General features: G+C 47.8%; 1 protein-coding gene and 1 non-coding gene across 2 annotated transcripts in view; both read left to right on the top strand.

Annotated features, from left to right (window-relative positions):
- Positions 1-26,763, top strand: part of TCP1 (t-complex 1) — a 114,083-nt gene that overhangs the window by 29,585 nt on the left and 57,735 nt on the right. Inside the window, 3 exon segments of the mRNA XM_030198394.1 lie at positions 11,331-11,376; positions 11,379-11,443; positions 11,445-11,459. Of these exon segments, the coding sequence (XP_030054254.1) occupies positions 11,331-11,376; positions 11,379-11,443; positions 11,445-11,459 (126 nt within the window).
- Positions 7,511-7,641, top strand: LOC115467446. Its single transcript, XR_003941738.1, has one exon. It is a non-coding gene; the product is annotated as a small nucleolar RNA SNORA29 (small nucleolar RNA).

Below are 26,763 nucleotides of genomic sequence, written 5' to 3'. Positions count from 1 at the left end.
CCCGCATCTTGCTTGCTTCCAGGAAAGACTCCACTAAGAGAAGTTACTTCTTTCATTGGAGGAGGTTTGCCGTCTGGTGTGACAGCAAGGCCCTAGATCCTCGCTCTTGTCCTACACAGACCCTGCTTGAATACCTTCTGCACTTGTCTGAGTCTGGTCTGAAGACCAACTCCGTAAGAGTTCACCTTAGTGCAATCAGTGCATACCATTACCATGTGGAAGGTAAGCCGATCTCAGGACAGCCTTTAGTTGTTCGCTTCATGAGAGGTTTGCTTTGTCAAAGCCCCCTGTCAAGCCTCCTACAGTGTCATGGGATCTCAATGTCGTTCTCACCCAGCTGATGAAACCTCCTTTTGAGCCACTGAATTCCTGCCATCCTGAAGTACTTGACCTGGAAGGTCATTTTCTTGGTGGCAGTTACTTCGGCTCGTAGAGTCAGTGAGCTTCAGGCCCTGGTAGCCCAGGCCCCTTACACCAAATTTCATCACAACAGAGTAGTCCTCCGCACTCACCCTAAGTTTCTTGCCAAAGGTCGTGTCGGAGTTCCATCTGAACCAGTCAATTGTCTTGCCAACATTCTTTCCCCGTCCTCATTCCTGCCCTGCTGAACGTCAGCTGCACACATTGGACTGCAAGAGAGCATTGGCCTTCTACCTGGAGCGGACACAGCCCCACAGACAGTCCGCCCAATTGTTTGTTTCTTTTGATCCCAATAGGAGGGGAGTGGCTGTAGGGAAACGCACCATATCCAATTGGCTAGCAGATTGCATTTCCTTCACTTACGCCCAGGCGGGGCTGGCTCTTGAGGGTCATGTCACGGCTCATAATGTTAGAGCCATGGCTGCGTCGGTAGCCCACTTGAAGTCAGCCTCCATTGAAGAAATTTGCAAAGCTGCGACGTGGTCATCTGTCCACACATTCACATCTCATTACTGCCTGCAGCAGGATACCCGACGCGACAGTCGGTTCGGGCAGTCAGTTCTTCAGAACCTGTTTGGGCTTTAGGATCCAACTCCACCCCCCGAGGGCCCTGTTTGTTCTGTTCCAGGCTACACTCTCAGTTAGTTGGTAAATTTTTTAGGTCAATCTCAGTTATGTCCTCGCCGTTGCGAGGCCCAATTGACCAATGTTTTGTTTTGAGTGAGCCTGGGGGCTAGGGATACCCCATCAGTGAGAACAAGCAGCCTGCTTGTCCTCGGAGAAAGCGAATGCTACATACCTGTAGAAGGTATTCTCCGAGGACAGCAGGCTGATTGTTCTCATAATACCCGCCCGCCTCCCCTTTGGAGTTGTGTCTTCCCTTGAAGTGTATTGTCTTGCTACATACTGGACTGGCCGGCTCGAGCCGGTTTCGGGCGGGAAGACGGCCGCGCATGCGCGGGTGCGCGCGGGCGCGCGAGGGCTAGCAAAGGACTTTGCTAGTGAAGTTTCCGATTGGAGGGGCTGCCGTGGACGTCACCCATCAGTGAGAACAATCAGCCTGCTGTCCTCGGAGAATACCTTCTACAGGTATGTAGCATTCGCTTTATCAGGTATGATACATAATTTTACCATGGAGTGGAACGGGTAGAGGTGGGTTGCTTGTTTACGCTTACCAAAAATACTAGAACTAGGGGTCACATAATGATGCAAAATAGTAAATTTAAAATAAACTGGAGAAAATATTTCTTCACTCAAAAGTATAATTAAACTCAAATTCATTGTTTGAGAATGTGGTAAAAGCAGTTAGCTTAGCAGGGTTTACAAAAGGTTTGGATAATTTCCTTTAAAAAAAATAAGTCTATAAACCAGGGCCGCCACTGTGCTCGGGGCAGGGCTGCAGCCCCCCAAACTCCAAATACCTTGGTTGGCAGGGATCCTCAGGCCCTGCCAACAGAAGTAGTCTTCCTCCAGCACTGTTCTTCACTCTGCTGCATTGCCTACAACCTTTTTTCCATTCCCTGCTCATCTGCCCCATCTCCCATGGCCACACAGCTGCTTTTCCTATGAGCAGCAGCAGAGCCGTGGGCACAGTTTTGCAAGGAGTAGCAGGCACAGGGCTCCAGTGCTAGGACACGCAGAGCCGACAGTGCATGTCTGAGCACTGTGGCCTCGCGCCTTTTTCTTGATTTTCCCACCCCTGCTGCTAGAGTTGCTGGATGGAGTAAGAGGTGGCAGGGGGAGAAATACTGGATGGGGAGTCAGAGGACAAGGGGAGAATACTGGATGAGGAGAGAGGGAGCAAGGGAAGAAATGCTGAAGGAAAGGGGAGACATACTGGATGGGAGCGAGGGGACCAGGTAAGAAATGGTGGTTGGGGAGTGGGGGACAAGGGGGAGGAAATGGTTAGAAGATTGGATAGTAAGAAAGAAGCTAAATGTGGATAATGCGGAAATAAAAAGTCAAAGAAAGCTGAAAGGTAAAGGAGAGGAAAATGACAAACAGAAAATGCTGGCAATAGAGTTAAGAAGAAGACAAGGAAAGTAGAAACCAGATATTGAGACCAACACAATTGAAAAGTACATGGCCAGACAACAAGGTAGAAAAAGATTTTATTTTAAGATATAGTGTGGTAAGCTGTGTTAAGTTTTTATTTTTTTGTAGTTAATTTGTAATATAGTGACATGGAATATTTGAATTTTGTGTATTTTTATAGCAAGGGAAAAAATATTTTTTCTGGTGTTATCCTGCATGCCAGTCTGTTTTTTTGGGGTTTCAGCTGATTTCTGTGTATATATTTTATTAGTTTACTTTTAAGGGTTCTTTTTGTTGGGCCTAAAGACTTATGTACCTTTTTATATGCTCTGTGTCTGGTAAAATGGGTGTGGCTACTGTAGGGGTGGAGCCATAGATAGTGACACCGTCTGTAAGGTTGGAACTGTATGAGTACCGGCACCTTTTTTCTTACAAAAAATGCACTGGTTTTATCAGCTGTGTAGTTGGAGGTTAGAATTCTAACTAGTGAATAGTTTTTTATTGTCAAAAGATATGTCGCCTACAAGTCTACTATAGTGTTTTCTGTTTGGCGTCAGCTACTTTTAGTTTATAGTGGTGGTGGAGTGAGTTTCCAGTTACATCTATCGTTGGCAGCTTTACTTTTTCTCCATTGCTTCAAGGTTTTGACTTTCTGTTTTGGCTGAGAGAGCTCTTAGTAGAGAACCATGGAAATTTTCGACCTGCTATGACCTTTCTGGTAGCAGATTGGAGCTGTTTGTTCAACATATTTGACTTAATTGCCCCAGATTTTATTGATACTTGTGTAGGGATTTCAGGGGTATGGGAGTTTTTTAAACTCTGAATTCATTGATTTTTTTTCCTCTGGAGGTTATTAGCTTGAAAGGTTGGTGTTTGGCTGGTTTGTTAGGGCAGCTATTAATGAAGCCTAGTGGAAGTGATTAGATCATGGTATAAGGCTTCCATTTGGATGAGTCAATCATGTTGATGGGCTTTTATGGCAGTAGGGAAATCCAATGTATGGCCTTGCTCATGGGTTGGACCTTCCCCAAACATGGTGGAGGTCATTTATCTTCAAGAATGTTTTAAAGTGTGAACATTGGTATTCAGATCGTTTTCTAGGTGTAAAGGTTAGCTCTCCCAGGGCAACTACTGTAGAAACTGGGACATGGCTGACGAGGTGAACTCCAGTATAATAGTTCAGCTTGGTTCAGGCTCTTGCGGACGGTCAAATGAGTAGTGCAATCTGACTGACTTCTTTGAGAGGTATCATGGAGTTTGCATAACATATATTACAGTTCCTTGTCATCAAGCAGATGAAGCCATTACGTATGGGTTATGTCCATCAACCAGCAGGGAAGATAGAGAGCACTCAAACTTTCACAGTGCCCTCTTGGCCAGCTAGCTCCACTGCCTCTTCAGTATTTGAAGCTTCCAAAGCAGTATGGCAAACCGCAATGGGAATCACAAGAGCTTTCCTGACAGCGAACGATGGCCCATCACAAGGGCATGAACTCATAAAGGAGGGAATGCACATCCTCCTGGAGGGGAATAAACTCATCCTCCTTATTGTATAAGTGGAGGGGAACACACGCGCCTCCTGGAGGGAATCACACATCCTCCCAACACACTGGAGGGAATGAACTCATCCTCCTATTTATAGAACTGGAGGGGAACACACGCGCCTCCTGGAGAGAATCAACACATCCTCCAAAAAAAAACCATGCTGGAGGGAATGAACACATCCTCCTAAATTTAAACTGAACATGAATCCTGAAGATTGTTTTCCAACTTTCTCCCAAGGAAGGAACTTCAGGAAATTAGAACAGAACCTGAAAAACAGATTCACAGCATACAGACAATCATACAGGAGGGCTCATGGCTTCATCTGCTATGACTAAAGGAAAGAAAATTACCAAGGTAAGAACCTAATTTCTCTTCTGGGAGCATTCCTGAGCTGTCTAGAGATACATAAATGTAAATGAGAGCAACTCCACCCCCCCCCCCCCTCCTTTTTTTTTTTTTTTTTACCCAGTCTTGGAGAGTGAAAAGTGTTGTATCCTGGTGGATATAAGTGGGGGTAGCATAGGGCTGTCGACTTCTGTAAGCCATGTCTCGGAGATAAACTGTCTAGATATGAGGATTCTAGAATATCCTTATTAGTAATGTCTTATTCACCACTGATCTCTCATTGACATAAATTGCTGGTGCAGGAGTAGAGTGAGTCATGTCTGAGCAGGAGGATTGTTTGGTCAGGTTCAGAAGGATTGAATTTTAGGCCAAGAGTTGGGCTTGGTGAATCTGTGGCCTGATGCAAATGTGGCCGCCTGTGGGCAGCTGTACTCTCTAGCAGGTATCTACTAGTGGGTCTTGGCTGTTTACGGGTATTAGGTTTTCTGGGTAAGTAGCAGACGATGAGAATTTGTCTAAAGATGGAGCTTTAGTTAGGTTGCCCTGGAGGGCTAAGAGTAAAGTCCAGCAGTTTGGGTAGTTCCATAGCTGTACCAGGGCTGTGTTTGGCTGCAGCGAATGAAGTTGCAATGTCTGTTACTAGGTATTTGAGGGGGGTTTGTACTGGGCTTTAGCAGTCATTAACCATGCAGCACAGCGTGGTGTTTCTGAAAGAGATTTCAGTCTAGATTCCACCATAGTGTCGTCTTTACTGTGTTGTGAAGTGTCCGCAGTGCACTTCGGTGTAGCTGTAAGTTTCACTACCTTCAGCGGGTTAGTTGTCATCTTCCCTGGGCTGTGGGTTGCCTGCATTGGGCACGGTTTGAGTGGGCTTCTGGTCGAGATGCCTCCGCAATGTCTGTTTACTTTGTGGGGAGCCCGCAGTGCTACCCCATGTAGCCATATGTATCACTACCTGTCGCGGGTTAGTTGTCTCTTCCCTGTGTTGTAGGGTGTCTTGTGTGCTCCTGATATTTCCGCAGGTCTTTTCCGTGCAGCTGATGAACTGTCCCTGTGGTTGTCGCAGGTCTTTCCTCCTGCAGCGGGTGACTGTCTCATTGCTTGCTGCCAGTCTCACTCTCACCTCCTGCAGGGGTGAGCTGGCTCGCTGGTTTGTCTCTTGGCCTCTGTAGGCCCGAGTGCTGCTCTGAGGAGACCTCCTCTTGGTGCCTGCTGCTCCAACACTCCTGACTTAGTTTTCACCCAGAGAACCTGGAGGTATGGCACTGAGAGGTTGTGTTTCAGTAGGGTCGCTTGTGGTGTTCACTGCTTCACTTGTGTCCGCCATCGGAATCCTCTCTGTAGCGGAGTGGGCCTTCATACAGGAGCTCACTGTAGCTCTCTGCGGTCCGGATGTCGTTCAGCTGTGGGGTGTCCTCGTCGCTGTGTTTGCTCTGTTGCTGCCCTGTCTACACTACACCCTGGATCAGCTTTGTGGGTCAGTGCAAGGCAGTCTCACTGCTGCCAGCTGCGTGTGTCTGCTACCGCGCTTCTCCTACTCCTGGTTCAGCAAGGAGAATCGCCTTCTGACCTGCCGTGGATCAGTGCGATGTGGTCGTGCCGCTGCCAGCCATGTGTATTGGCAGACACACTTCCACCGCTAGGGGTTTGGCAGGAGAGATCTAACCTGTCTCGTGGGGGTTTCTAGGTGTTGGTCAGCTCTCTGCTCTCCTGATTGAACACTTAAGATACCTGGAGTCTTGCCCCAGGATATAGGAGCTCCAGAATCTGCTCAGGGTCCAGGAGTTCCAGAATTGGATCGGGATCCAGGCTCTTCAGTTGCTGCTACGTGGCCATCTTAATTCTCACTGCTATTCAGATCTGTAGTTTAATTTGAAGGGACTCCTCTCATCTCTTGGGTGTTCTTGTAAAGTATTGCGGTTCTGAATGCAAACTCTGTTGGATGTTCTTTTCTTTACTAGCTGTATTTGGACTCATAAAATACTTGCTACAGCCTATATATGATGATCATTGTTAGAGAATTTTTTTTTTATTTGCATGAAGTCTTTATTAACAGGTTAAGCATACAATAAAAGGAAAAAGAGTAAAGCACCAAGCCACTTACAATCATTTGACATTCACCTTAACTGTTTGGTACATAACAATAACAGTCCTTGTTAACCTTGCACTTGAGAACGAAAGACACTCCAAAATTTATGTAACATTTTTATAATTAACCAACCCCTCCCCCACTATCCCAATTAGGTCCCCACCTCCCCTAGCAACGCTTGGTCTCCCCTATGCCTCACTGACTCATTGCGTTACTGGTAAAAGGGACCCATATTGAGTGCCACCTTCCCACTAAGAGCCTTTCCATTTCGCAAACATGCCTCAGTTTACTAAGCCATCTCGCTATTGGAGGTGTCAAGGGCTTCTTCCAAAAGTTGCCACAACCACTCTAGCTGCACTTATAGCACGTCTCAACAATGTCTGTTGGACTGCGAAAAGCCCGCCACCTTTGCATAGAAAAGAAAAAGGGTTGGGTTCCACGGTACTTCACATCCCAGCCCCTTCTGCAACCTGCTGTGTACCGATTTCCAATAGGCCCGATTTTTCCTACAGGTCACCAGACGTGTCCCATCGTGCCCTTAACCCCGCAGCCCCTCCAGCACAAACCCGACGATTGCGGGTATATGCGCTGAAGGCGCTCAGGCGTCAAGTACCAACGGACATTGTTAGAGAATTTAAAGGTCTGCCACATCTTATCTTTTGTCTGGCATTTTATATCGGTTTCTGAATTTGGTGTAATTGCTGAGTGTGTGCTCTTCGTCTACTCTGTGATGTTTTTGTAAAATTTATAAAAGCTTTCAATTAGATGTTTGATTTCTAGACACCATATTGGAGTTTTCTGAGATTTTATGAACTGTTGCCTTGATGCATATATACAGATCTTTCCAGTTTAGCTCTCATTTTACTATGTTATGTGCAGTTGAGACCAATTTGGTTTAAGAAATTCTGTAGAAATTTTTTTGGGTATTTTTTTCTTCCCCTCTCCTCCCTAGGAAATTGGACCCCTCTATTGTATAGATTGTTTTATGAGGATTATAATGTTTTTTATGTTGTCATACGTAGCTGAGATATATAGGAGTATTCGGGGTACTTTCTAATATTCCTAGTGAATATATTACTTCCCATTTTAGTACCGCTTTTTCGATTTACAGAATGAGTGGCTATGCTAATGGGATAGAGAAATAGTTGCCATAGTCTGAAGGAGAAAACGGATGTTTTGTCCTAAATGAAATGGCAAGACAAAATTTTTATCTTAGGAGAGAAGTTCATATTGCTTATCTGCTGTTGGTAATATGTAACCTGTAGATAAATTGTCCATAGTACCTGAAGATTGGAGGTGGCCATGTGGACTCCGATATTGTAAAAGGATTCTAGGGGTGATCTTGGAAATTATAATAGACCGGTAACCCTGACATCGGTGCAGGGCAAAATAGTGGAAACTATTTTATAAAGACTAAAATTACAGAACACATAGACAAACATGGTTTAATGGGGCAGAGAAGCTTAGTGGAGATGAGATTGGCAGCACCAGTAATTGGGAAGCAAAACCAGTGCTGTGCAGACTTTTTTACGGTTTGTGCCCTGATCATGGCTGAATAGGTTTGGATGGGTTGGAGTGGAGCTCTCCAGGAGCTTTAAACCCATTAGTGCCCAATGTTTCCACATATTGTTCCCACATATGGGAACGTTGGGCACTAATGAGTTAATGACAGCTTTTTTTTTTTTTTTTTTTTACATTTTTATTGATTGCAAAGCAAAAAGAACACAGACAATAATAGCCTTATATAAAAGTTCTAAGGATACATTATGCTGAAACGCCAACATTTGTAACTCCCTTCCCCCCCCCCCCCACCCAAACACCCTGTGGCTACCCCAAGTTATCAGTGTCCTAGAAGTCTTTAGCAATGTATTATCTTCACTGACAACTTCTGAAGTTTTCGAACAAGGACCATGCAGGACAAACTTCTATGGTCTATGCCTTAAAAATGAAGTATCACAACGCACCTTGAGTTTATCTTGTTGGGCATACTGGATGGATTATACAGGTCTTTATCCTCTTATGCTACTGTGCAAACTCGGGGTCCAGTGGTCCTCCCAGGAGGCTCAACATGAGTGGAGGAGTGGCCTAGTGTTAGGGTGGTGGACTTTGGTCCTGGGGAACTGAGGAACTGAGTTCAATTCCCACTTCAGGCACAGGCAGCTCCTTGTGACTCTGGGCAAGACACTTAACCCTCCATTGCCCTATGTAGAGCCGCATTGAGCCTGCCATGAGTGGGAAAGCGCGGGGTACAATTGTAACAACAACAACAACAAAAAAAAAACCTCCTGGAACTTCATGCCATATGGAATATTCTAAAGGCTTTAAGCTGTGCAGCAAATTACCATGACTCACACTCAGGTTGCAATGTACTATGTTGATAAGCCCAGAGGTAATGGGATTGTATTTCCTGTGTTGAAGCAGTCGTGATGTGGCGTTCCAGCAATGAATGGTGATCAGAGCCACCTACCTGCCTGGGAGAAACCACTGTCTGGCCTAGAGGCTGAACGAAACTGCTTTTTTCCAGTTTAAGCCAAAACTAAAAATTGGTTGCGTGAAAGAGAACCAAATAGGCCCTCTGGGGATTGTCAGAGCTTGCAGTTGGCAGCCCCGTGCTAAACCCACAGGAGGTTTTGCCCTCCAGTACTAGAAACTGCAAGCACAGGATGACAACTGGGAGAGCCATTTTAACAAGAAGTTCTCAACAGTCTGGAATGTTTTTTTTTTTTAGGTTCCCAAGTCAATGCAAATGTAGTTAATATCCTGAGTCATGAATTTTGTGAGATTGTGTTTAAAAAAAAAAAAAAAAAAGCTTTTATGCTTACACAAACTGTTACAAATAAAAGAGAGAGTAGCATGGAGATGTTCCTATTTTGTATTCAGTTATAAAACTGATTGACAGACATGATATAGATTATTAGTAAAATAGGGTAAAGGAGTCCTGAACTGGTCTACACTGCAGACATTACACCAGCTGATGCACAATCCAGAATAAATATACACACCGATATCGGTGAATGTGAGAACTATATGCTCTGAAATTAGTTAAGAGCAATACATTTCTCAAAATTATTTTCTAATATAGAAACTTCATTATTATTGTAATATTTCCCTACTAACACAAGCTGACCAGTACTTGAAAACAATCACTGCAGGTTTATTTCTTATAGAATCTAGTTGCACACCACAAGTTTGATTAAAACACTGCATCTTCATATCCAACAGAGCCTAGAAAAATTAGAATCACCCAAATAGTATCCAAGCCAGGAAAAAAAAAAATTAATGAGAGGTCATATTCATCTTGTACAGATCTGAGTTAGACACCTGCGGCAATCTCCCCGGCACACCATACCTCAGCTGATAACTGAAGCACTCACCAGCCTGGTGAAATGAGAACTCACAAGTTACTTAGAAATAAAAAGAAAAGCTTATTCCAAAGGAAAGAATAAGTTTAGATCAGCAGCGTAAGCGCAAAGCAAGTCTAAAATATAAAAGAGAAACAGGGAGACACATCCACCCAGTCAGCTACCTTGCTTGTGGGGAAGTACTTGGCATTCCCCCCAGTAGCTTTCTTACACATGCTTTTATACCTTTGTCTTAATCCAGTTTGGTACATATTAGCATTTCTTTCACTTGGGCCCAAGTTGGGCTGACTTTGGAGGGCTGTGTCATGGCTTATTAGTGCAGTCAGGCTGCATTGGTACTCACCTTATCAGCCTCCATAGAAGAGATATGCAAATCTGTGATGTAATCTGTCCACACGTTTCACGTCTCACTGCTGTCTAGAGGAAAATTTGTGATGCAACAGCCAGTTTGGTCAAGATAGTGTTTCAGCATTTATTTGGTGTCTAGAATCCACTTCTCCCCCTTTGGTCCATTTTGTTTTTGTTCTAGGCTGTTACAAAAAAAAAAAAAAGTTTTAGGCCTTGCTTGTTGCAGGCCTAGCTTTTCTGTCTTATTTCATGTAGCCTGGTAGTTAGGGATTCCCATATGTAAGAATTTGTGTCCTGCTTGTTCTTGGAGAAAATAAAAATATGTGTTGCAGGGTGTTTTTGAGGACAGCAGGACAGATTACTCAATACCCGCCTACTCCCCCAAGATTGACTTGATACTGCACCATGATGCAAGCAGGAAGGCATAGTGAATGCTGCCAAAAGCTTCTGCAATGTCTCAACCTTGGGAGAGTGTCCCACGCTGCAGCTCCATTGAATGACGTCGCCCATAGTGAGAATATGTCCTGCTGTCCTCGGAGAACCTGTGCTACAGTTGAGTAAACTTTGCTGCTGCAGCCCAGAGGTACCTCATGGCAGTGTGGTAGCGAAGGTGGGGGGGAGGTCAACTCTCTTCCACCTACTGATCAGTGCAGGAGTGGGGCAACTTTTGCTTTCTCTGGCCGTGTGTACAGTGCTTTCATGTTGCACCCAGACCTGGCTATGTGGTTGATTTGAAAAGCAAAGTATATCTAAAATAAAAATCCAGTACTACTACCTACAAGTCTGAAACCTGTGTTTGAAATGCCTTTTTTTTGTTGTTGTTAAAGCCAGACTTTGATATTGTCCTCAGAATGGACCAAAGAAAAAATAAATTCCTCTAAGTTCCTCTAAGTATAGTTTAGTACATTCAGAATTTTGATTTTCTATGTTTTTATTTTTTTTTTATGGTGATGATAAGGGAATTTTTATTTTTTGATTTTGTATAACCATATAATTTGGCTTCAAGAATTTAGTACATGTACTAATTTGAATCTTTTAAAAATCTTTCAGGTATAAAATGGCATCGACACATCGCAGGCATCTCAGAAATAAATCTTGCTTGCATTATAGTGGCTGGTTATGCTGACTTGTGGGGGGAAAATATTTTGATTTCTAACTTGGGGTGGTGGTTTTTCCTCGCCTATTAGGATGTCACCATTACCAATGATGGTGCAACTATACTGAAGTTGCTTGAGTGGAGCATCCTGCTGCTAAAGTACTCTGTGAGCTGGCAGACCGACAGGATACAGAAGTTGGGGATTGGAACTACCTCAGTGGTAGGTATAATGTTTGACATGGGTAAGCATGGTCTGTGTATATACAGGTGTATTAAGATTTTAATATATAACTAGTAAATAAGGCCCGTTTCTAACACAAATGAAATGGGCGCTAGCAAGGTTTTCCTCGGAGTGTGTATGTTTGAGAGAGTGTGTGTGCGAGTGACTGTGTGAGAGAGAGAGTGAATGTGCGAATGTGGGTGTGTGACAGAGAGTGAGTCTGGGTGCGAGTGTGTGAGAGAGTGTATGTGTGCGAATGCGTATGTGAGACACAGTGACTGTGAGAGAGAGTGTGTGTGACACAGAGTGAGAGACTATGTGTGCGATACACAGCTGTGAGACCGAGTGTGTGAGAGTGAATGTGATACAGTGTGAGACATAGTGTGACTGTATGAGAGTGAGAGAGAGAAAGACTCTGTGAGAGAGTGTGTGTGTGACAGAGATACCTCCCCCTCTCAGGTCTGAGGACCCCCTCCTCCCCTCTGTAGCAGAAGGTGGATTTTGAGCGTGGCTTAGTTATTGTTTTGTTTGGGAGTGTGTGAGTTGCATGAGCAATCAGTGCTGCCAGTTTGGTGTTGGGGGGAGGGTATCGTTGTTCCACATAAATTGTATGTGTTTCTGTTGTTTGTGGAGGGGTTGGGGAGTCAGAGTGTGTGTGTGGGTGATTGAGGTACATAGGTGTGTGTGTGAGTGAGAGGAGTTGCTGTCTGTGGCATGGCACAGTGTGTGTTTGTTTGTGTGTGAGTGAGAGAGATGTAGATTTTGCATTTGACAGTTTGGGGTATGAGGCCGTTGGTGAGGAAGGTGGCGACTGGATTTTGGGTGGGGGTGTGAGTCACATGGGGTCTGTAGTGTGTGTGGGTGTGTGAGAGAGAGATGTTGAACTTCTCTGTTACACTTTCTGGTATGAGGGGGTTGGGGAGGGAGTGTGTGTCAGTGAGTGAGAAAGATGCAGTGTGTCCATGGCGGGGGTGGGGGGTTGTGTGTATGGGTGTGAGGGGGAGATGCTGATTTTGCATATTAGATGTTGTGTATTTATTTGGGAGGGAGGGAGTCTGGTGGAGCTGGGTAACTTTCTGCTTTTGCTCTGGGGTCTGGCATTGCAACTCAGCCTCTCCTCCTTAGTAGCAAGACTTTTTTTTTTTCATTTAAAAAGCAAGGAGGCGGGGGGAGGAAGAGAGACACTATCAGCTCCTATCTTGCTTGACACCCATGGTTTAATATTGTAGTTGCTGTTACTACACAGAGGGAACACTGTTAAAAGCAAAGTCCCCTCGACATAATGGTTTTTTCAATCTGTACAGTTGGCAACACCTAATGATGGCTGCGCTTAGGCGCCCAAAACTAAGCTGGCAACCTGCTGTGCTCCTCTTGGGATGCCGCCTAGCTCTTTACTTCAACGCTGTCGTCGCCCCTGGAGACAGAACCGAGGTCACATGCGCACTGTTGTTAGTGATGAGGACCGGCATCCTGTAACTTCTGTTCACAACCACCGCCAACCACTCCTGCTTGCTGCGAAGCTCCGCCTTTCCTAGGCATCTCAGTTGGTAGCCTCTCTGCCCACCAAAGTTGCTGGTGGGCCTCTGATTGGGCGTTGGCGAAGTCACTGTCGAGATCTCACAAAGAAGGGCAGAGTGGGGAGGCGGTCGTGGGGGGCTCTGACTCCGGTTCAGCCCGCGGTGGCAAAACTCTTGGGGCTCGGGTTCTACAGATTCCTGGGGAGCTATGTGGTAGCCCCAACGATTGGCTTACATTAATGAGGGTGCCTGCTGGAAGCGGCTGCCCTGGGGGCTGGCGCACAGGGAGGCTGCAGCTGAGACCGGAGTGACGGCAATACCGAGGGAGGGCAAGACGCTCATATCTATAGGTGGACAGCAGAGTAAATATATAGGAAGCTATACCTATAGGTTTAAGGAGAGAGTGGTCTATGTATTCTGAGAGACAGAGAGAAATGAAGTCCTCCCTTCTTTGTTGCAGGTGGTTCTCGTAGGGTCCGCGATGCGTCTGATGTCACGTTTTGTCGCGTAGCAACGGGTGAGCGATGCGATTCGGTGTCAGTGCTTCCGCCCTCGACATCATCACTTGTGACGCGAGGGCGGGGCAGACACTCATGGGCAAACAGCGATCTACACAACTACAAATTAGAGTTGAACTTTTGGAGGCTTCATTAGAACGTTGGAGGTGCGTTTATATAGAGAGATGTGGCTTTAAGTGTGTCTGCTTTTTAATATGTTAGGTGTTTTCCTTCAGGATCTGTTTTGTTGTACATTAGACACAATAGTACTGAACCCTGTTGGGTTTGTTTAAAGAACAAGAGGGAGTAACACTTCATTTTAAGAAGTGTGTGGGGCTTTTTTCCAGACTTGGAACAAAGAAATTATTCTCCCGAGGACAAGCAGGTTTATGTATTCTCACAAGTGGGTGACGCCGACCCGCGTTGCATGGTCTGGGACTTATGAAAAGCATAAGCAGAGTTTTGTGGAGCACGAGATACGCTGCACCTTGCATGTGCGAGTGCCTTCCCACCTCCACGAGAATGCGGTTTCCTCGTTTCTTTTTTTTCTGTGGTATGGAGAGGTTTTGTTTTTGTTTTTTTTAACAGTCTCCTCATATCACTTGGTCATGTGATTTTTTTTTTTTCCCCATAAATTGTGTTTCCCAGTTGTGGAACTTCCTTTTTAGTCTTTCCTTTATATGATTTAGTTTATTTGCCCAGTTTTAGTTTTTCCTTTTTTTTTTTTTTTTGGCCGTCATTTTGCAGCTTTTAGGTCTTGACTTCAGCTGGGATTTTTCCTTTTATTTTTTTGCCATGCCTTACCCCTTTTTAGGCACCGTTGCTTCATTTAATTGTAGCCAAGGAAGTTTTTTTCCTTCCACATCGGTCCCAGTGGCTTTAAAAGCGCTGTAACCCGTGCAATCAGACAGTCTCTGGGAAGGACACCCATTCTTGGTGTCCTCAGTAATCTTGGGCCCGACTATAGCCCACTAACTGTATTCTGTCCTTTGCATGAAGAAGAGGACCCAGGTTTCCAGAGAGACTTAACGAGAGAGGATTTTTGAAGCCAAGTCTGGTTCCTGCATCAAGAGTGTCTGTAAGCATGGCTGCTGCTAGACCCTTAGACACTGGGAGCAGTGAAGCATTGATTGGGTCGCCACCCTGCCTCAAGGCTGCCTGCTGGTGCAGGGGCCTTGGGACCGTCCATCATCGGATATGACCCTGAGGAGGCATGTGGATTCAACAACGTCCTTGTCAGCACCGAAGAACCTTGGTGACATACTTTGGGCGAAGGTCAAGAAGCTTTGCCATCGATCGCCTTCGATGCACGGTGCTGGGAGCACCAGGGCATCAAGCATTTTAGCACCCAAGAAGTGTTGATGCCAGGAGACCACTCCCCCTCCACACAGGAGGTGCTGATGTCCCAGCAGCCAAGAACCAGCATCCCAGCCTTTTCCGGTATCGGCCTTTGAGCGCATCCGGGCCTTGCTCCCTGAGCTGCTGGATGGCCTAATGCAAAGATGTGCATCGGGAGTGCTTGCACCCACGATGCCTACCATTGCCACCCTGCTTGGCCCTCAGTTTGCAGTGTGGCCTCCGACACCAATACCGTATGCAGTTCCGATGTCGTCAGCCACCCAAGCTGGCACTCTCCCTCGACTTCAGTGGAGAAAGCTTTGCAGGAGTCGAGGGGAACAGACATCAGGAGGTATTGTTATACACCGAAGAGGAACGCTCATGGAATTGAGGAGATCCAGTTATTTTTCCTCAGATAACTCCTATGGAATTCCCTCTGAATCCTCCCCCTGAAGGGAGAAAATCTCCTCCGAAGAGCCTTTCCCCTTCTTTTGTTAAGGAAATGGTGATGCCATTCCATTTCCTTTGGAAATGGAGGACCACCTAGGGCTGAGTTGCTCAAGGTTTCTGGAGTATTGAGCACACCTCTCCTAGGGAGGCTGTGACTGTCCCTCTCCAAGAGGTACTCCAGGAAGTCCTCGTTAGGAACTGGGACTCCCCTCTGTTGGTCTCGGTCATGCGCAAGAAGATAAACCCAGTATCGGATCTACAGCATACCTGGTTTTGATAGCCTCAGTTGCCTCACAATTCCATGGTGGAGAAATCCACTCTCAAGAGAGCCTGAATTCTAGAGACTGACTCGGCGCCCCTAGGCAGAGAAGCTAGGACCTTGGACTCTTTGGGAGGAAGATGTTCCATGCGTCATTGCTCGTGTCCCATATAGTCTTCACATCTCTTTACGAGCGTATACTTGCAGGACTTGCACACTGATGGACTTGGTGGACTCCCTCCCACCGGAGCAGGCAGAGTCAGTACGCCAGCTGGCCAAACAGAAGGCGTGTTGAAAGTTCTTGGCCAAAGGCCCTATGACACCTTCAACTTGGCTTCCAAGATCTTTGCTCAGAGTATAGCAATGTGCAAACTCTCTTGTGGCTGTGTTTGTTTGTCGGTCCAGCAGAGGTTGGTGGATGCCCCATGCCAGGGCGATAACTTCTTTGGGAGAAGGTTAGGAGCTCACTGACCAAAGTCAAAAAGCACACTGATACCGTTCTCGTCTTTCCCCCGCCAGGTGCCTTCTGCATCAGCCTCCTCAGCCAGGAGGTCTTTTGGCAAGCCGAAGAGGGGTGCCTGCAACACACAGAGACGTAGGTATGCCACTTCCTCTTGCCAGCATGCTCAGTCTCAATCCCCAGCGTGCTCCTTCTCATCAACATCCTCGCCTAAGGCCCCTGCTGCTCCCCAGTCAAAGCATGTGGACGAGCTTTGACTGGCTTCAGCAGAGCATAGTCAGTGTCTGTGCCGGAAGACTTGCCGGTCCAGGGGAGGCTTAAGGTTTTTTTTTTTTTCCATGAAAGGTGCCCCTTCTAACCTGTGATTGGTAGGTTCTCCAAATAGTCCGTCTCGGATACTCACTAAATTGGCTTCATAAACCTCCAAATTGCTCATTACTTCATCTCTCATCACAAGCAGGTACTTGTAGAGGAACTCTCCGCCCTTCTATAGGCCCATGCGGACAACCCATTCACCAGAAGAAGAAGGACAGAGATTCTATTCCAGGTACTTTCTCAGGCAAAAGAAGACATGGAGGATCATCCTATTCTAGATCTAAGGGCCCTGAACAATTCATGGTCAAAGAAAAGTTCAGGATGGCTTTCCTGGGCATCCTTCTCCCTATGATTCAGGATAACGATGGCTAGATTTGAAGAATGCATACTCACATCCCGATACTTCCATTCCACCAGAAGTATCTTTGATTTCAGCTGAAAAGACATCAGAACTAGTAACCAAGTAGTGCCTTTTGACCTTGACAGAGCTGGTTCCCTGTCCTCTTCTGGAGTTATCCTCCAAAGAACCGTGGAGATTGGAGTGTTTTCCGGCCCTCATCACGCAGAATGTGCATCTATTCTACATCCCAACCTTCAGTCTCTGGCCCTCACAGCCTGGATGTTGAGAGCCTAAAATTTGCTTCTCTTGGTCTGTCAGAGGGTATCTCCTGGTCGTGCTAGCTTCCAGGAAAGATTCCACTAAGAAGCGTTATTCTTTCAAATGGAGGAGGTTTGCCGTCTGGTGTGAGGGCAAGGCCCTAGATCCCATGTAGTGTTCTACACGGTCCCTGCTTGAATACCTTCTGCACCTCTCCAAGGCTGTTCTCAGACCAACTGTGTAAGGGTTCAACTCAGTGCAGTTACTTCTTATCAGCGTGTAGAGGGTAAGCCCATCTCTGACAGCCTCTAGTTGATTCACTTCATGAGAGTTTGGTTTTTGTAAAACCTCTGCCTGTGTCATGGGACATCGGCGTTGTTCTCACCCAGCTGATGAGAACTCCTTTGAGCCACTGAATTCCTACCATCTGAAATACTTGACCTGAATGGTCACTTTCTTGGTGGCTGTTGCCTTCAGCTCATAGGTTCAGTAAGCTCCAAGCTCTAGTAGTGGATGCACCTTATAAGTTTCATCACAACAGAGTAGTTCTCCGTGCACACCCTAAGTTTCTACCAAAGGTTGTGTCAGAGTTCCATCTGAGCCAGTCAATGTCTTGCCAACATTCTTTCCCCGACCTCATTCCCATACTGGTGAGAACATCTTGGACTGCAAGAGAGCATTGGCCTACTACATGGGGTGGACAAGACCCCACAGACAGCCCAAATTTTGTTTCTTTTGATCCCAACAGGAGGTCACCATCAGGAAACGCACAATCTCTAATGGCTGTCTGATGCATTTCTTTCACGTTGTGCCCAGGCCATGCTTCACTCAGCTGAGAGACCTGGATGTCTCTGAGCCAATCACAGCTCAGCTAAACACGCTGCGATTGGCTCAGAGACTTCCAGGTCTCTCAGCTGATGGAAGCACGGCCAAAAAGGACATTTTTATTGTTCTGGGGTTGAATGATGTCCAAAAAGAGCCTGCAGCATCGGATGCTGTTTGATTTTTTTTTTTTTTTTAAATAAAGCTTTGCTTAAAAAAAAATGTCCATTTTGTGCCTCCCCCCCCCCCCCCCCCCCCCCCCCCCCCCCCCCGCAATAATAAAAACATCCTTTTGGCCGTGCTTCACTAGCTGACAGACCTGGAAGTAAGGGAGGGACATCCAAGTAAGTACAGTTGTGGCCGAGTGGTTAGAGCAGCGGTCTTGTAATCCAGAGGTGGCGGGTTCAAATCCCACTAATAGTTTTGTTTAAAAAAAAAAAAAAAAAAAGGGCAAGCACTTGGATTTTTTTTCCACTTATTAAAATTAAAAAAAAAAAAAGTCTTTATTCAATGGCACGGCACAATAAACAAAGAGAAACCATGCACAACCATTAAAACAGCATATGAAGTCTTTATTGAACATTTATCAATAAAGTGACGAGCACTCTGGCGGTTTTTCGGGTGTAGAATGGCTGTCCATGATGAGCACTTGGCCGTTTTAGCCCCCCAATTTTTTTTTTTTTTTACATTTTAATAATTTTTCCAATCCCGCACAGCCCCAATGAGAGGTACAGACCTCGTTAGATTTTCCAGCATTTTCCAGCGTTAAAGCAATCGGAAAAGGTTAGTGCATCACATTACAATAGGGTTTCTACACGATTTGCTCATCTGCATTCTGTTTTCGTTAGCTGCTACCGTCGTCGGAAAAAAGTGTTTAGTGCATGCCAGGGTTTACTACTTGCTCATTAAGGGCTTGTTAAGTTTAGTTCATCTGGCCCTCAGTTTGGTGTAGTCGATCTATTTGACTGGTGCCAGCAGTGTTTCTTTGTAGGTGACTGTACGAAACAAGTGGCGAACAGCTGTTTTTTTTTTTTTCCTTTCTTTCTTTGCTTTGATACTTGAATACTGAGGCTTGTAGGGGGACTTGCTCAAGAATCACTGTTCTCAGTCTCCAGCTGCTGGCAGGCACGCATAACCCTTCAGCCATTCTGGGCCAGTCCAAAGGGACTAAAGGAAAGCAAATTAACTGGTAAGACCTAAATTCTCCTTCCTTTGTCCCCCTCCTTACCTCAAGCACACAAAACCTTGGGTAAATACAATTCCAATTAAACTCAAATCAGTCCCCCCCCCCCCCCCCCCCCCCCCCCCCGTCATAGACTGAGCCTTAGCTCTTTTGCAGCCTTTATCAATTCTTCTGTAACTCACTTCTTCTGCTTTCCCTCTAGTAGGAGCATCCTGACACACTTGAATCTCCTGAATGCCGCCTCAGTCTTCTGACTCCTTTCACAAATCGCTGCCATTTTGAGGTCATTCCTTTAGATGACTGCTTAACCAGAGCGCCCTCCAGCTGCTATTAACCATTCAAGCAGCTAAGAAGTTAAATAAAATCCTTTAGTATGCTGCTGTTTCTGGGTCCCAGGGGCCTGCTTGGCCACCTCAATATCAATCCTGAGTATCTTTTCCTTTCTGTCTGCTGCTAGCAAGAATTACCTGAATAGTCCCTGTATGACTTCTATCTCGTACACCCTCAAGCACTCCCCTCATTCTTAGGTTGTTATTACAAGACTTATTTTCAAATGGTTATCTCATTCCAGCAGTCCTGCTCTGCTACAGTCCTGTTATACACTCTTGCTCCTCTTCTCCTCTTTGTAGTTGACTTTAGTAATGCCAGCCTGGAGCTCCACTGATCCAGAGTTTTTCCCCTTTCACACTCACTGTTCTGCCTTCAATTCATTTGACCACTGCTATGGTTTTCTTTGGCTCACCATTTGTGCACTGTCCTCGTACATAGCTGGTACCAACCATAGGAGCCAACTTTTCAAAATGATTGGGGGTGCTGAAATTTTTTTTTTTTTTTACAGGCAGTGCATGCGTCCCCTGCCTCAATACCTTAAAATTCTGTCTGCTAAAGTCTTCACCTGGGCAGTGGCAGCGCCACTCATAGGCTGCCTGCAACCTGCACCAGGACTTCTTCCCTGAACAATCCCACCCCTCAGTCCCCCTGTACTGTGCAAAAATATAAAGAGATGCAAATTTCAAAAACTGACATTTCCATATCATCAAGCTGATCAATCCATAGACTGGTGGGTTGTGTCCATCTACCAGCAGGTGGAGATAGAGAGCAAACTTTTGCCTCCCTATATGTGGTCATGTGCTGCCGGAAACTCCTCAGTATGTTCTCTATCTCAGCAGGTGGTGGTCACACACAGCAGCAGCTCTGGCTAGGCCTCCAAGCCTAATTTTTAGGTTTTGTTGAGTGCCTGGGGTTGAGGGCTCTTTTGAGCAAGTGCAAACCTGGTGGTGCCAGGTCCCTCCTTTTCTCCCCCCTCCCGCTGGCTCCGTTAAAAAAAAAAAAAAAAAAAATTTTGAACGGCCTTAAAGGCGTTTATTTCGACGTTTATTTAAGCGTCTATTGCAGCTACTCACTGAGACACCAGGTCGTTACAACTCGGAGCGGACAGCAGGTAATTTTACCTTTTTATAGCGGGCGGGGGTTCCCCGATTCTTCTCCTCGTGGCTCATGGCGTCGGAGGGCGAGGGCGCAAAGGGTCGCTCCCCGGGTCGCTCGAGCGCTTCTAGAGGGGATGCGGGGGTCTTCAAGCCGGATTCGCCCTTGGTGGGTGACAGTTTCGCGACCGATGCATGTCCCGGTCCTTCCTCCGGCGTGGCGGTTTTTTCTCGCCATAAACGCCCATCCCCCGCTCCTCGCCTCCGCCATCTTGGCTGGCCACGCGGCTCGGACGGCTTCTTCTTGGGCCGCCCTTGAGGTTGGAGACATTAATGCCATGAACGCCCTTAATTTGGGCGACGGCACAGAAGCGGCTAAAGTTAAGAGCCGTTCTTCCCGCGCGGCTCCTTCGCGGAGTTTCGCGCCGGACGCCATTTTGGATGCGCAGCATGTCTCTCCCCCGCTATTGCGAGCGCCGGTTGAGAGCGCGCCTAGGGCTGTTGCCCAGGCTGCGGAGGTACACAGTCTGGGGGGTTTCTCCCCCGAGTTTGTTTTGCTGCTGCATCGGGCCTTCCTCATGCACAACGCTGCCCCCGCTCCCTCCTCTGGTAAAGAGGTTGAGGTTCCCAGAGGTAAACGCCCTCGGGTTGATTCCCAGGCCTTGGAGGAATTTGTCTCCTCCGATGTAGATGAGGGCAGCGTGTCTGAGGTCTCCCAACGGTCCTTTGCGGATTCCTTGGTGGAGACGGATCCCCGCTCGGATGGAGCGGATGACCCCTCTGCAGCGCGGCTTTTTCGCCCGGAGGATTTGCCCAACCTGTTGTTACAGGCCATGGACACTTTGAAGATATCCTCTCCGGAGGACGTCTCTCCCTCAGCCCCTGTTGGCTCTGCCATTATGCTGGGGACTAAGCGCCCGCCTAGAACCTTCCACGTGCATGATGCCATGCACACCTTAATTTCGGCTCAATGGGATGTCCCAGAAGCGAGCCTTAAAGTGGCTAGGGCTATGTCCCGCCTCTATCCTTTGGCTGTGAGTGAACGTGAGGCCTATCTGTGGCCTACCGTGGATTCTTTAATCACTGCGGTGACTAAGAAAACGGCATTGCCGGTGGAAGGTGGCACGGCCCTAAAGGACGCCCAAGACAGGAGATTGGAGGCGGCTTTAAGGTCGTCCTTTGAGGCGGCTGCTTTAAGTTTGCAGGCCTCAGTTTGCGGCTCCTATGTGGCCAGGGCGTGCCTGACTATGGTGCAGCGGGCTCCCCCCTCGGATCATTTCTTGAGGAATGATTGGCCAGCCCTGGAATCGGGCTTAGCCTATTTGGCAGACTTGCTGTATGATGTCTTGAGAGCCTCAGCTAAAGGCATGGCTCAGACTGTCTCTGCGCGGCGGTGGCTTTGGCTGAAACATTGGTCTGCTGACCACGCCTCAAAATCCCGCCTGGCTAGATTGCCTTTTAAAGGCAAGCTGCTCTTTGGGGTCGAGCTGGACAAAATCGTGACTGATCTCGGCACGTCTAAGGGCAAGAAGTTGCCGGAGGTCAGGGCTCGGGCGAGTGCTCGTCCCGGTACCTCCAGAGGACGGTTTCAGGAAGCCCGTCGGTACCGCCCGGGCAGGTCGGGTGCTTCTGCCCCCACTTCCTTTAAGAGGAATTTCTCCCCCAAGCAGCATTCCTTTCGCAGAGACCGCCGTCCCGGAGGTGCTCCCTCCGGTCCTCCCCCAGGGTCTCGTACCCAATGACGGGGTATTGGTCCACGCCCCAGTGCAGATTGGAGGACGGCTGTCCTCGTTTCTGGGCGAGTGGACCACAATAACTTCAGACGCTTGGGTGCTGGAAGTCATCAGAGACGGCTACAAGCTGGAGTTCTGCCGACCCTTAAGAGACGGGTTTGTACTCTCTCCCTGCAAGTCTCCGGTCAAAGCTGTGGCAGTGCAGCAGACTTTGGACAATCTGATCCGCCTGGGTGCGGTCGTTCCGGTGCCAGAAAGTCAGCTTGGCAAGGGGCGTTACTCCATTTACTTTGTGGTACCAAAGAAAGGAGGTTCGGTCCGGCCTATCCTCGACCTCAAAGGGGTCAATCGGGCCTTGAAAGTGCGGCACTTTCGCATGGAGACTCTCCGCTCTGTTATAGCGGCAGTGAAGGCAGGGGAGTACCTGGCATCCTTGGACATCAAGGAAGCGTACCTGCATATTCCCATCTGGCCTCCTCATCAACGCTTTCTGCGTTTTGCAGTCCTGGGCCGACACTTCCAGTTCAGAGCCCTCCCGTTCGGGTTGGCTACTGCTCCGCGGACCTTTTCCAAGGTAATGGTGGTCATAGCGGCCTTCCTGCGAAAGGAAGGAGTACAAGTCCATCCTTATCTGGACGACTGGTTGATCCGAGCCCCCTCTTATGCAGAGTGCGGCAAAGCTGTGGACCGGGTAGTTTCTCTTTTGAGCTCCCTGGGATGGATCATCAACTGGGAGAAGAGCCAGCTGCGCCCGACTCAGTCCCTGGAGTATCTGGGAGTTCGATTCGACACCCAAGTGGGCAGAGTGTTCCTGCCAGACAATCGGATTGTCAAGCTTCAGGCTCAGGTGGACCAGTTCCTAGTAGCCTCTCCTCTTCGGGCTTGGGACTATGTGCAGCTGTTGGGCTCTATGACGGCCACGATGGAAGTAGTGCCCTGGGCCAGGGCTCATATGAGACCACTACAACACTCCCTGCTGCAGCGCTGGACTCCGATGTCGGAGGATTATGCTGTGCGTCTTCCCTTGGATCCGGCAGTGCGCAAGGCGCTGAGCTGGTGGATGCAGACAGACAAGTTGTCTGCGGGAATGCCTCTGGTGTCCCCAGAGTGGATTGTCGTCACGACGGACGCCTCGTTATCGGGCTGGGAGCCCACTGCTTGGGAAGGACAGCGCAGGGGCTCTGGTCTCCTGCAGAGGCAAAGTGGTCTATCAACCTCCTGGAACTCAGAGCCATTCGGTTGGCGCTTTTGGAGTTCATCCCGGTACTGGTGTTCAAGCCTGTACGGGTCCTGTCGGACAATGCCACGGCTGTGGCCTATGTCAACCGCCAGGGAGGTACCAAGAGCGCCCCTCTAGCCAAGGAAGCTATGAGTCTATGCCAGTGGGCGGAAGCGAACCTGGAACAGCTGTCAGCGTCCCACATTGCCGGAGTCATGAATGTCAAGGCGGACTTTCTCAGTCGCCATACCTTGGAGCCCGGAGAGTGGCAGCTATCTGCTCAGGCGTTCTTGGACATCACGAAGCGCTGGGGCCAGCCGAGCCTAGATCTGATGGCGTCATCGGCCAATTGCCAAGTGCCGCGCTTCTTCAGCAGAGGACGGGACCCTCGATCCCTGGGAGTAGATGCTCTTCTCCAACAATGGCCGACACAAGAGCTTCTCTATGTGTTCCCGCCCTGGCCCATGTTGGGCAGGGTACTAGACCGGGTGGCAAAGCATCCCGGCAGGATAATCCTGGTGGGTCCGGATTGGCCCAGGCGTCCCTGGTATGCGGACTTGATCAGGCTCTCAGTCGACGATCCTCTGCGGTTGCCAGTGGAGCAGGGCCTGTTACATCAGGGTCCCGTGGTGATGGAGGATCCCTCCCCCTTTGGTCTTACGGCCTGGCTATTGAGCGGCAGCGTCTGAGGAAGAAGGGCTTCTCAGACAAGGTCATCGCCACTATGCTGAGAGCGAGGAAACGCTCTACTTCTACTGCTTACGCCAGGGTTTGGCGTATCTTTGCAGCGTGGTGTGAAGCAGGCTCTCTTTCTCCTTTCACTGCTCCAATTTCTTCAGTGTTGACGTTCCTGCAAGAAGGTCTGGACAAAGGCCTGTCGCTCAGTTCCCTTAAGGTCCAGGTAGCGGCTCTGGCTTGCTTCAGGGGCCGCCTGAAGGGTGCTTCCCTGGCTTCGCAGCCAGATGTGGTGCGCTTTCTCAAGGGGGTTAATCACCTGCGCCCTCCTCTGCACTCAGTGGTGCCTGCGTGGAATCTCAACCTGGTGCTAAGAGCATTGCAGAAGCCGCCGTTTGAACCCTTGTCAAGGGCATCTCTGAAAGACCTGACGTTGAAAGCAGTCTTTTTGGTGGCTATCACTTCAGCCAGAAGAGTTTCCGAGCTCCAGGCGCTCTCGTGTCGAGAGCCTTTTCTACAGTTCACTGAGGCAGGAGTGACTATTCGCACAGTGCCTTCCTTCCTGCCCAAGATTGTTTCTCGCTTCCATGTGAATCAGCAGCTATGTCTCCCTTCCTTTCGTAGGGAGGACTACCCAGAGGAGTACTCTGCTCTTAAATATCTGGATGTGAGACGAGTCATCATCAGATACTTGGAAGTGACCAATGATTTCCGGAAATCGGATCATCTGTTTGTCCTGTATACAGGTCCTCGTAGGGGTCTGCAGGCTGCTAAGCCTACAGTGGCAAGATGGGTCAAGGAAGCCATTGCAGCGGCTTATGTGGCCGCGGGGAAGGTGCCGCCTATCCAGCTGAAGGCTCACTCTACAAGAGCTCAGGCGGCCTCGATGGCAGAGGCCGGTTCCGTCTCCTTGGAAGAGATATGCAAGGCGGCAACTTGGGCTTCGGCCCATACATTCTCCAAGCATTACCGCTTGACTGTGGCTGCTCGGGCGGAGGCCCGGTTTGGAGCTTCAGTGTTGCGGTCAGGGATTTCTATGTCCCGCCCTGGGTGAGTACTGCTTCGGTACATCCCACCAGTCTATGGATTGATCAGCTTGATGATATGGAAGGTAAAATTATGTATAATCATACCTGATAATTTTCTTTCCATTAATCATAGCTGATCAATCCATAGCCCCTCCCAGATATCTGTATTGTTTTTATTCTGGTTGCATTTCAGGTTCAAGTTTAGTCTTCAGTTACTTCAGAAAGACTTCGTGTTCAAGTTTTTTCACTTGGATTCTTCAAGAGTTAAGACGAGTTTGTGTTACAGTGAGCTGCTGCATTCCTCTCCCCTCCGTTTTACGGGGCTGGATTGAGACTTAAAATTCTGCCGGCACTCCCTCCCGCTTCGTGCGGCTGTAGGGCAGTTTTGTACCCCTCCCGCTTCGGCGGTGTTAGGGTCAGTCAGCTCCTCCCGCGGTTGCGGTTGCAGGATAAGCCAGATCCCCCCGCATCGGCGGGTGTGGTGTCCCTCCCCCGCTCCGCGGGGATGAGCTGGACGGATTCCCCTCCCCCGTTTCGGCGGTGGTGAGCTGGGCAGAGTGTCCCTTCGTGGGTGTAATTCTCTAAGTGCTGAGTCCTGCGGATGGAGCTTTGATATTGACATACTGAGGAGTTTCCGGCAGCACATGACCACATATAGGGAGGCAAAAGTTTGCTCTCTATCTCCACCTGCTGGTAGATGGACACAACCCACCAGTCTATGGATTGATCAGCTATGATTAATGGAAAGAAAATTATCAGGTATGATTATACATAATTTTACCATTTCAATCACTATACTATAGGCTAACAAATACAAATAAAACAAAAAATGGAAAATATGTTATCATTTTAGTGGGCTAAATACATTTTTCAATTAGCTTTCAAAGGCCAAAACCTCTTTCCTCAGGTCAGGACAGTATACTGCTGTTACGGTATTCTGTTCTGACACAAGAAAGGAGAGTTTGGTCTCCAAACATTAGTCAAAAATGTATTAAAATTAGTCCAGTAAACATTACTTCCATTTTCTGTATTTATTAACACAGGTACCACACACAAAAAAGATATAGTAGAATTGGAAAAGGTACAGCGAAGGGCGACGAAAATGATAGTGGGGATGGGACGACTTTCCTATGAAGAGAGGCTGAGAAGGCTAGGGCTTTTCAGCTTGGAGAAGAGACGGCTGAGGGGAGATATGATAGAAGTGTATAAAATAATGAGTGGAATGGATCGGGTGGATGTGAAGCGACTGTTCACGCTATCCAAAAATACTAGGACTAGAGGGCATGAGTTGAAGCTACAGTGTGGTAAATTTAAAACGAATCGGAGAAAATTTTTCTTCACCCAACGTGTAATTAGACTCTGGAATTCATTGCCGGAGAACGTGGTACGGGCGGTTAGCTTGACGGAGTTTAAAAAGGGGTTAGATAGATTCCTAAAGGACAAGTCCATAGACCGCTATTAAATGGACTGGAAAAATTCCTCATTTTTAGGTATAACTTGTCTGGAATGTTTTTACGTTTGGGGAGCGTGCCAGGTGCCCTTGACCTGGATTGGCCACTGTCGGTGACAGGATGCTGGGCTAGATGGACCTTTGGTCTTTCCCAGTATGGCACTACTTATGTACTTATGTACTTATGTACTTTATCCTAAACTAAAAATAAAATTCATTTTTTCCTACCTTTGTGGTCTGGCCGTTTATTGTTTCTAATTGTGTTGGTCCCAGTCTCTTGTTTGTTCTTTCCTCAATCTTTAACTTTCCCCCCTTTTCATCCAGCGTCTACCCCCT

This window comes from Microcaecilia unicolor, chromosome 3, assembly GCF_901765095.1.
Source record: "Microcaecilia unicolor chromosome 3, aMicUni1.1, whole genome shotgun sequence".
NCBI lineage: Eukaryota > Metazoa > Chordata > Amphibia > Gymnophiona > Siphonopidae > Microcaecilia > Microcaecilia unicolor.
Note: the sequence above shows the minus strand (reverse complement) of the source record. Positions and strands in the feature narration are given on the sequence as shown.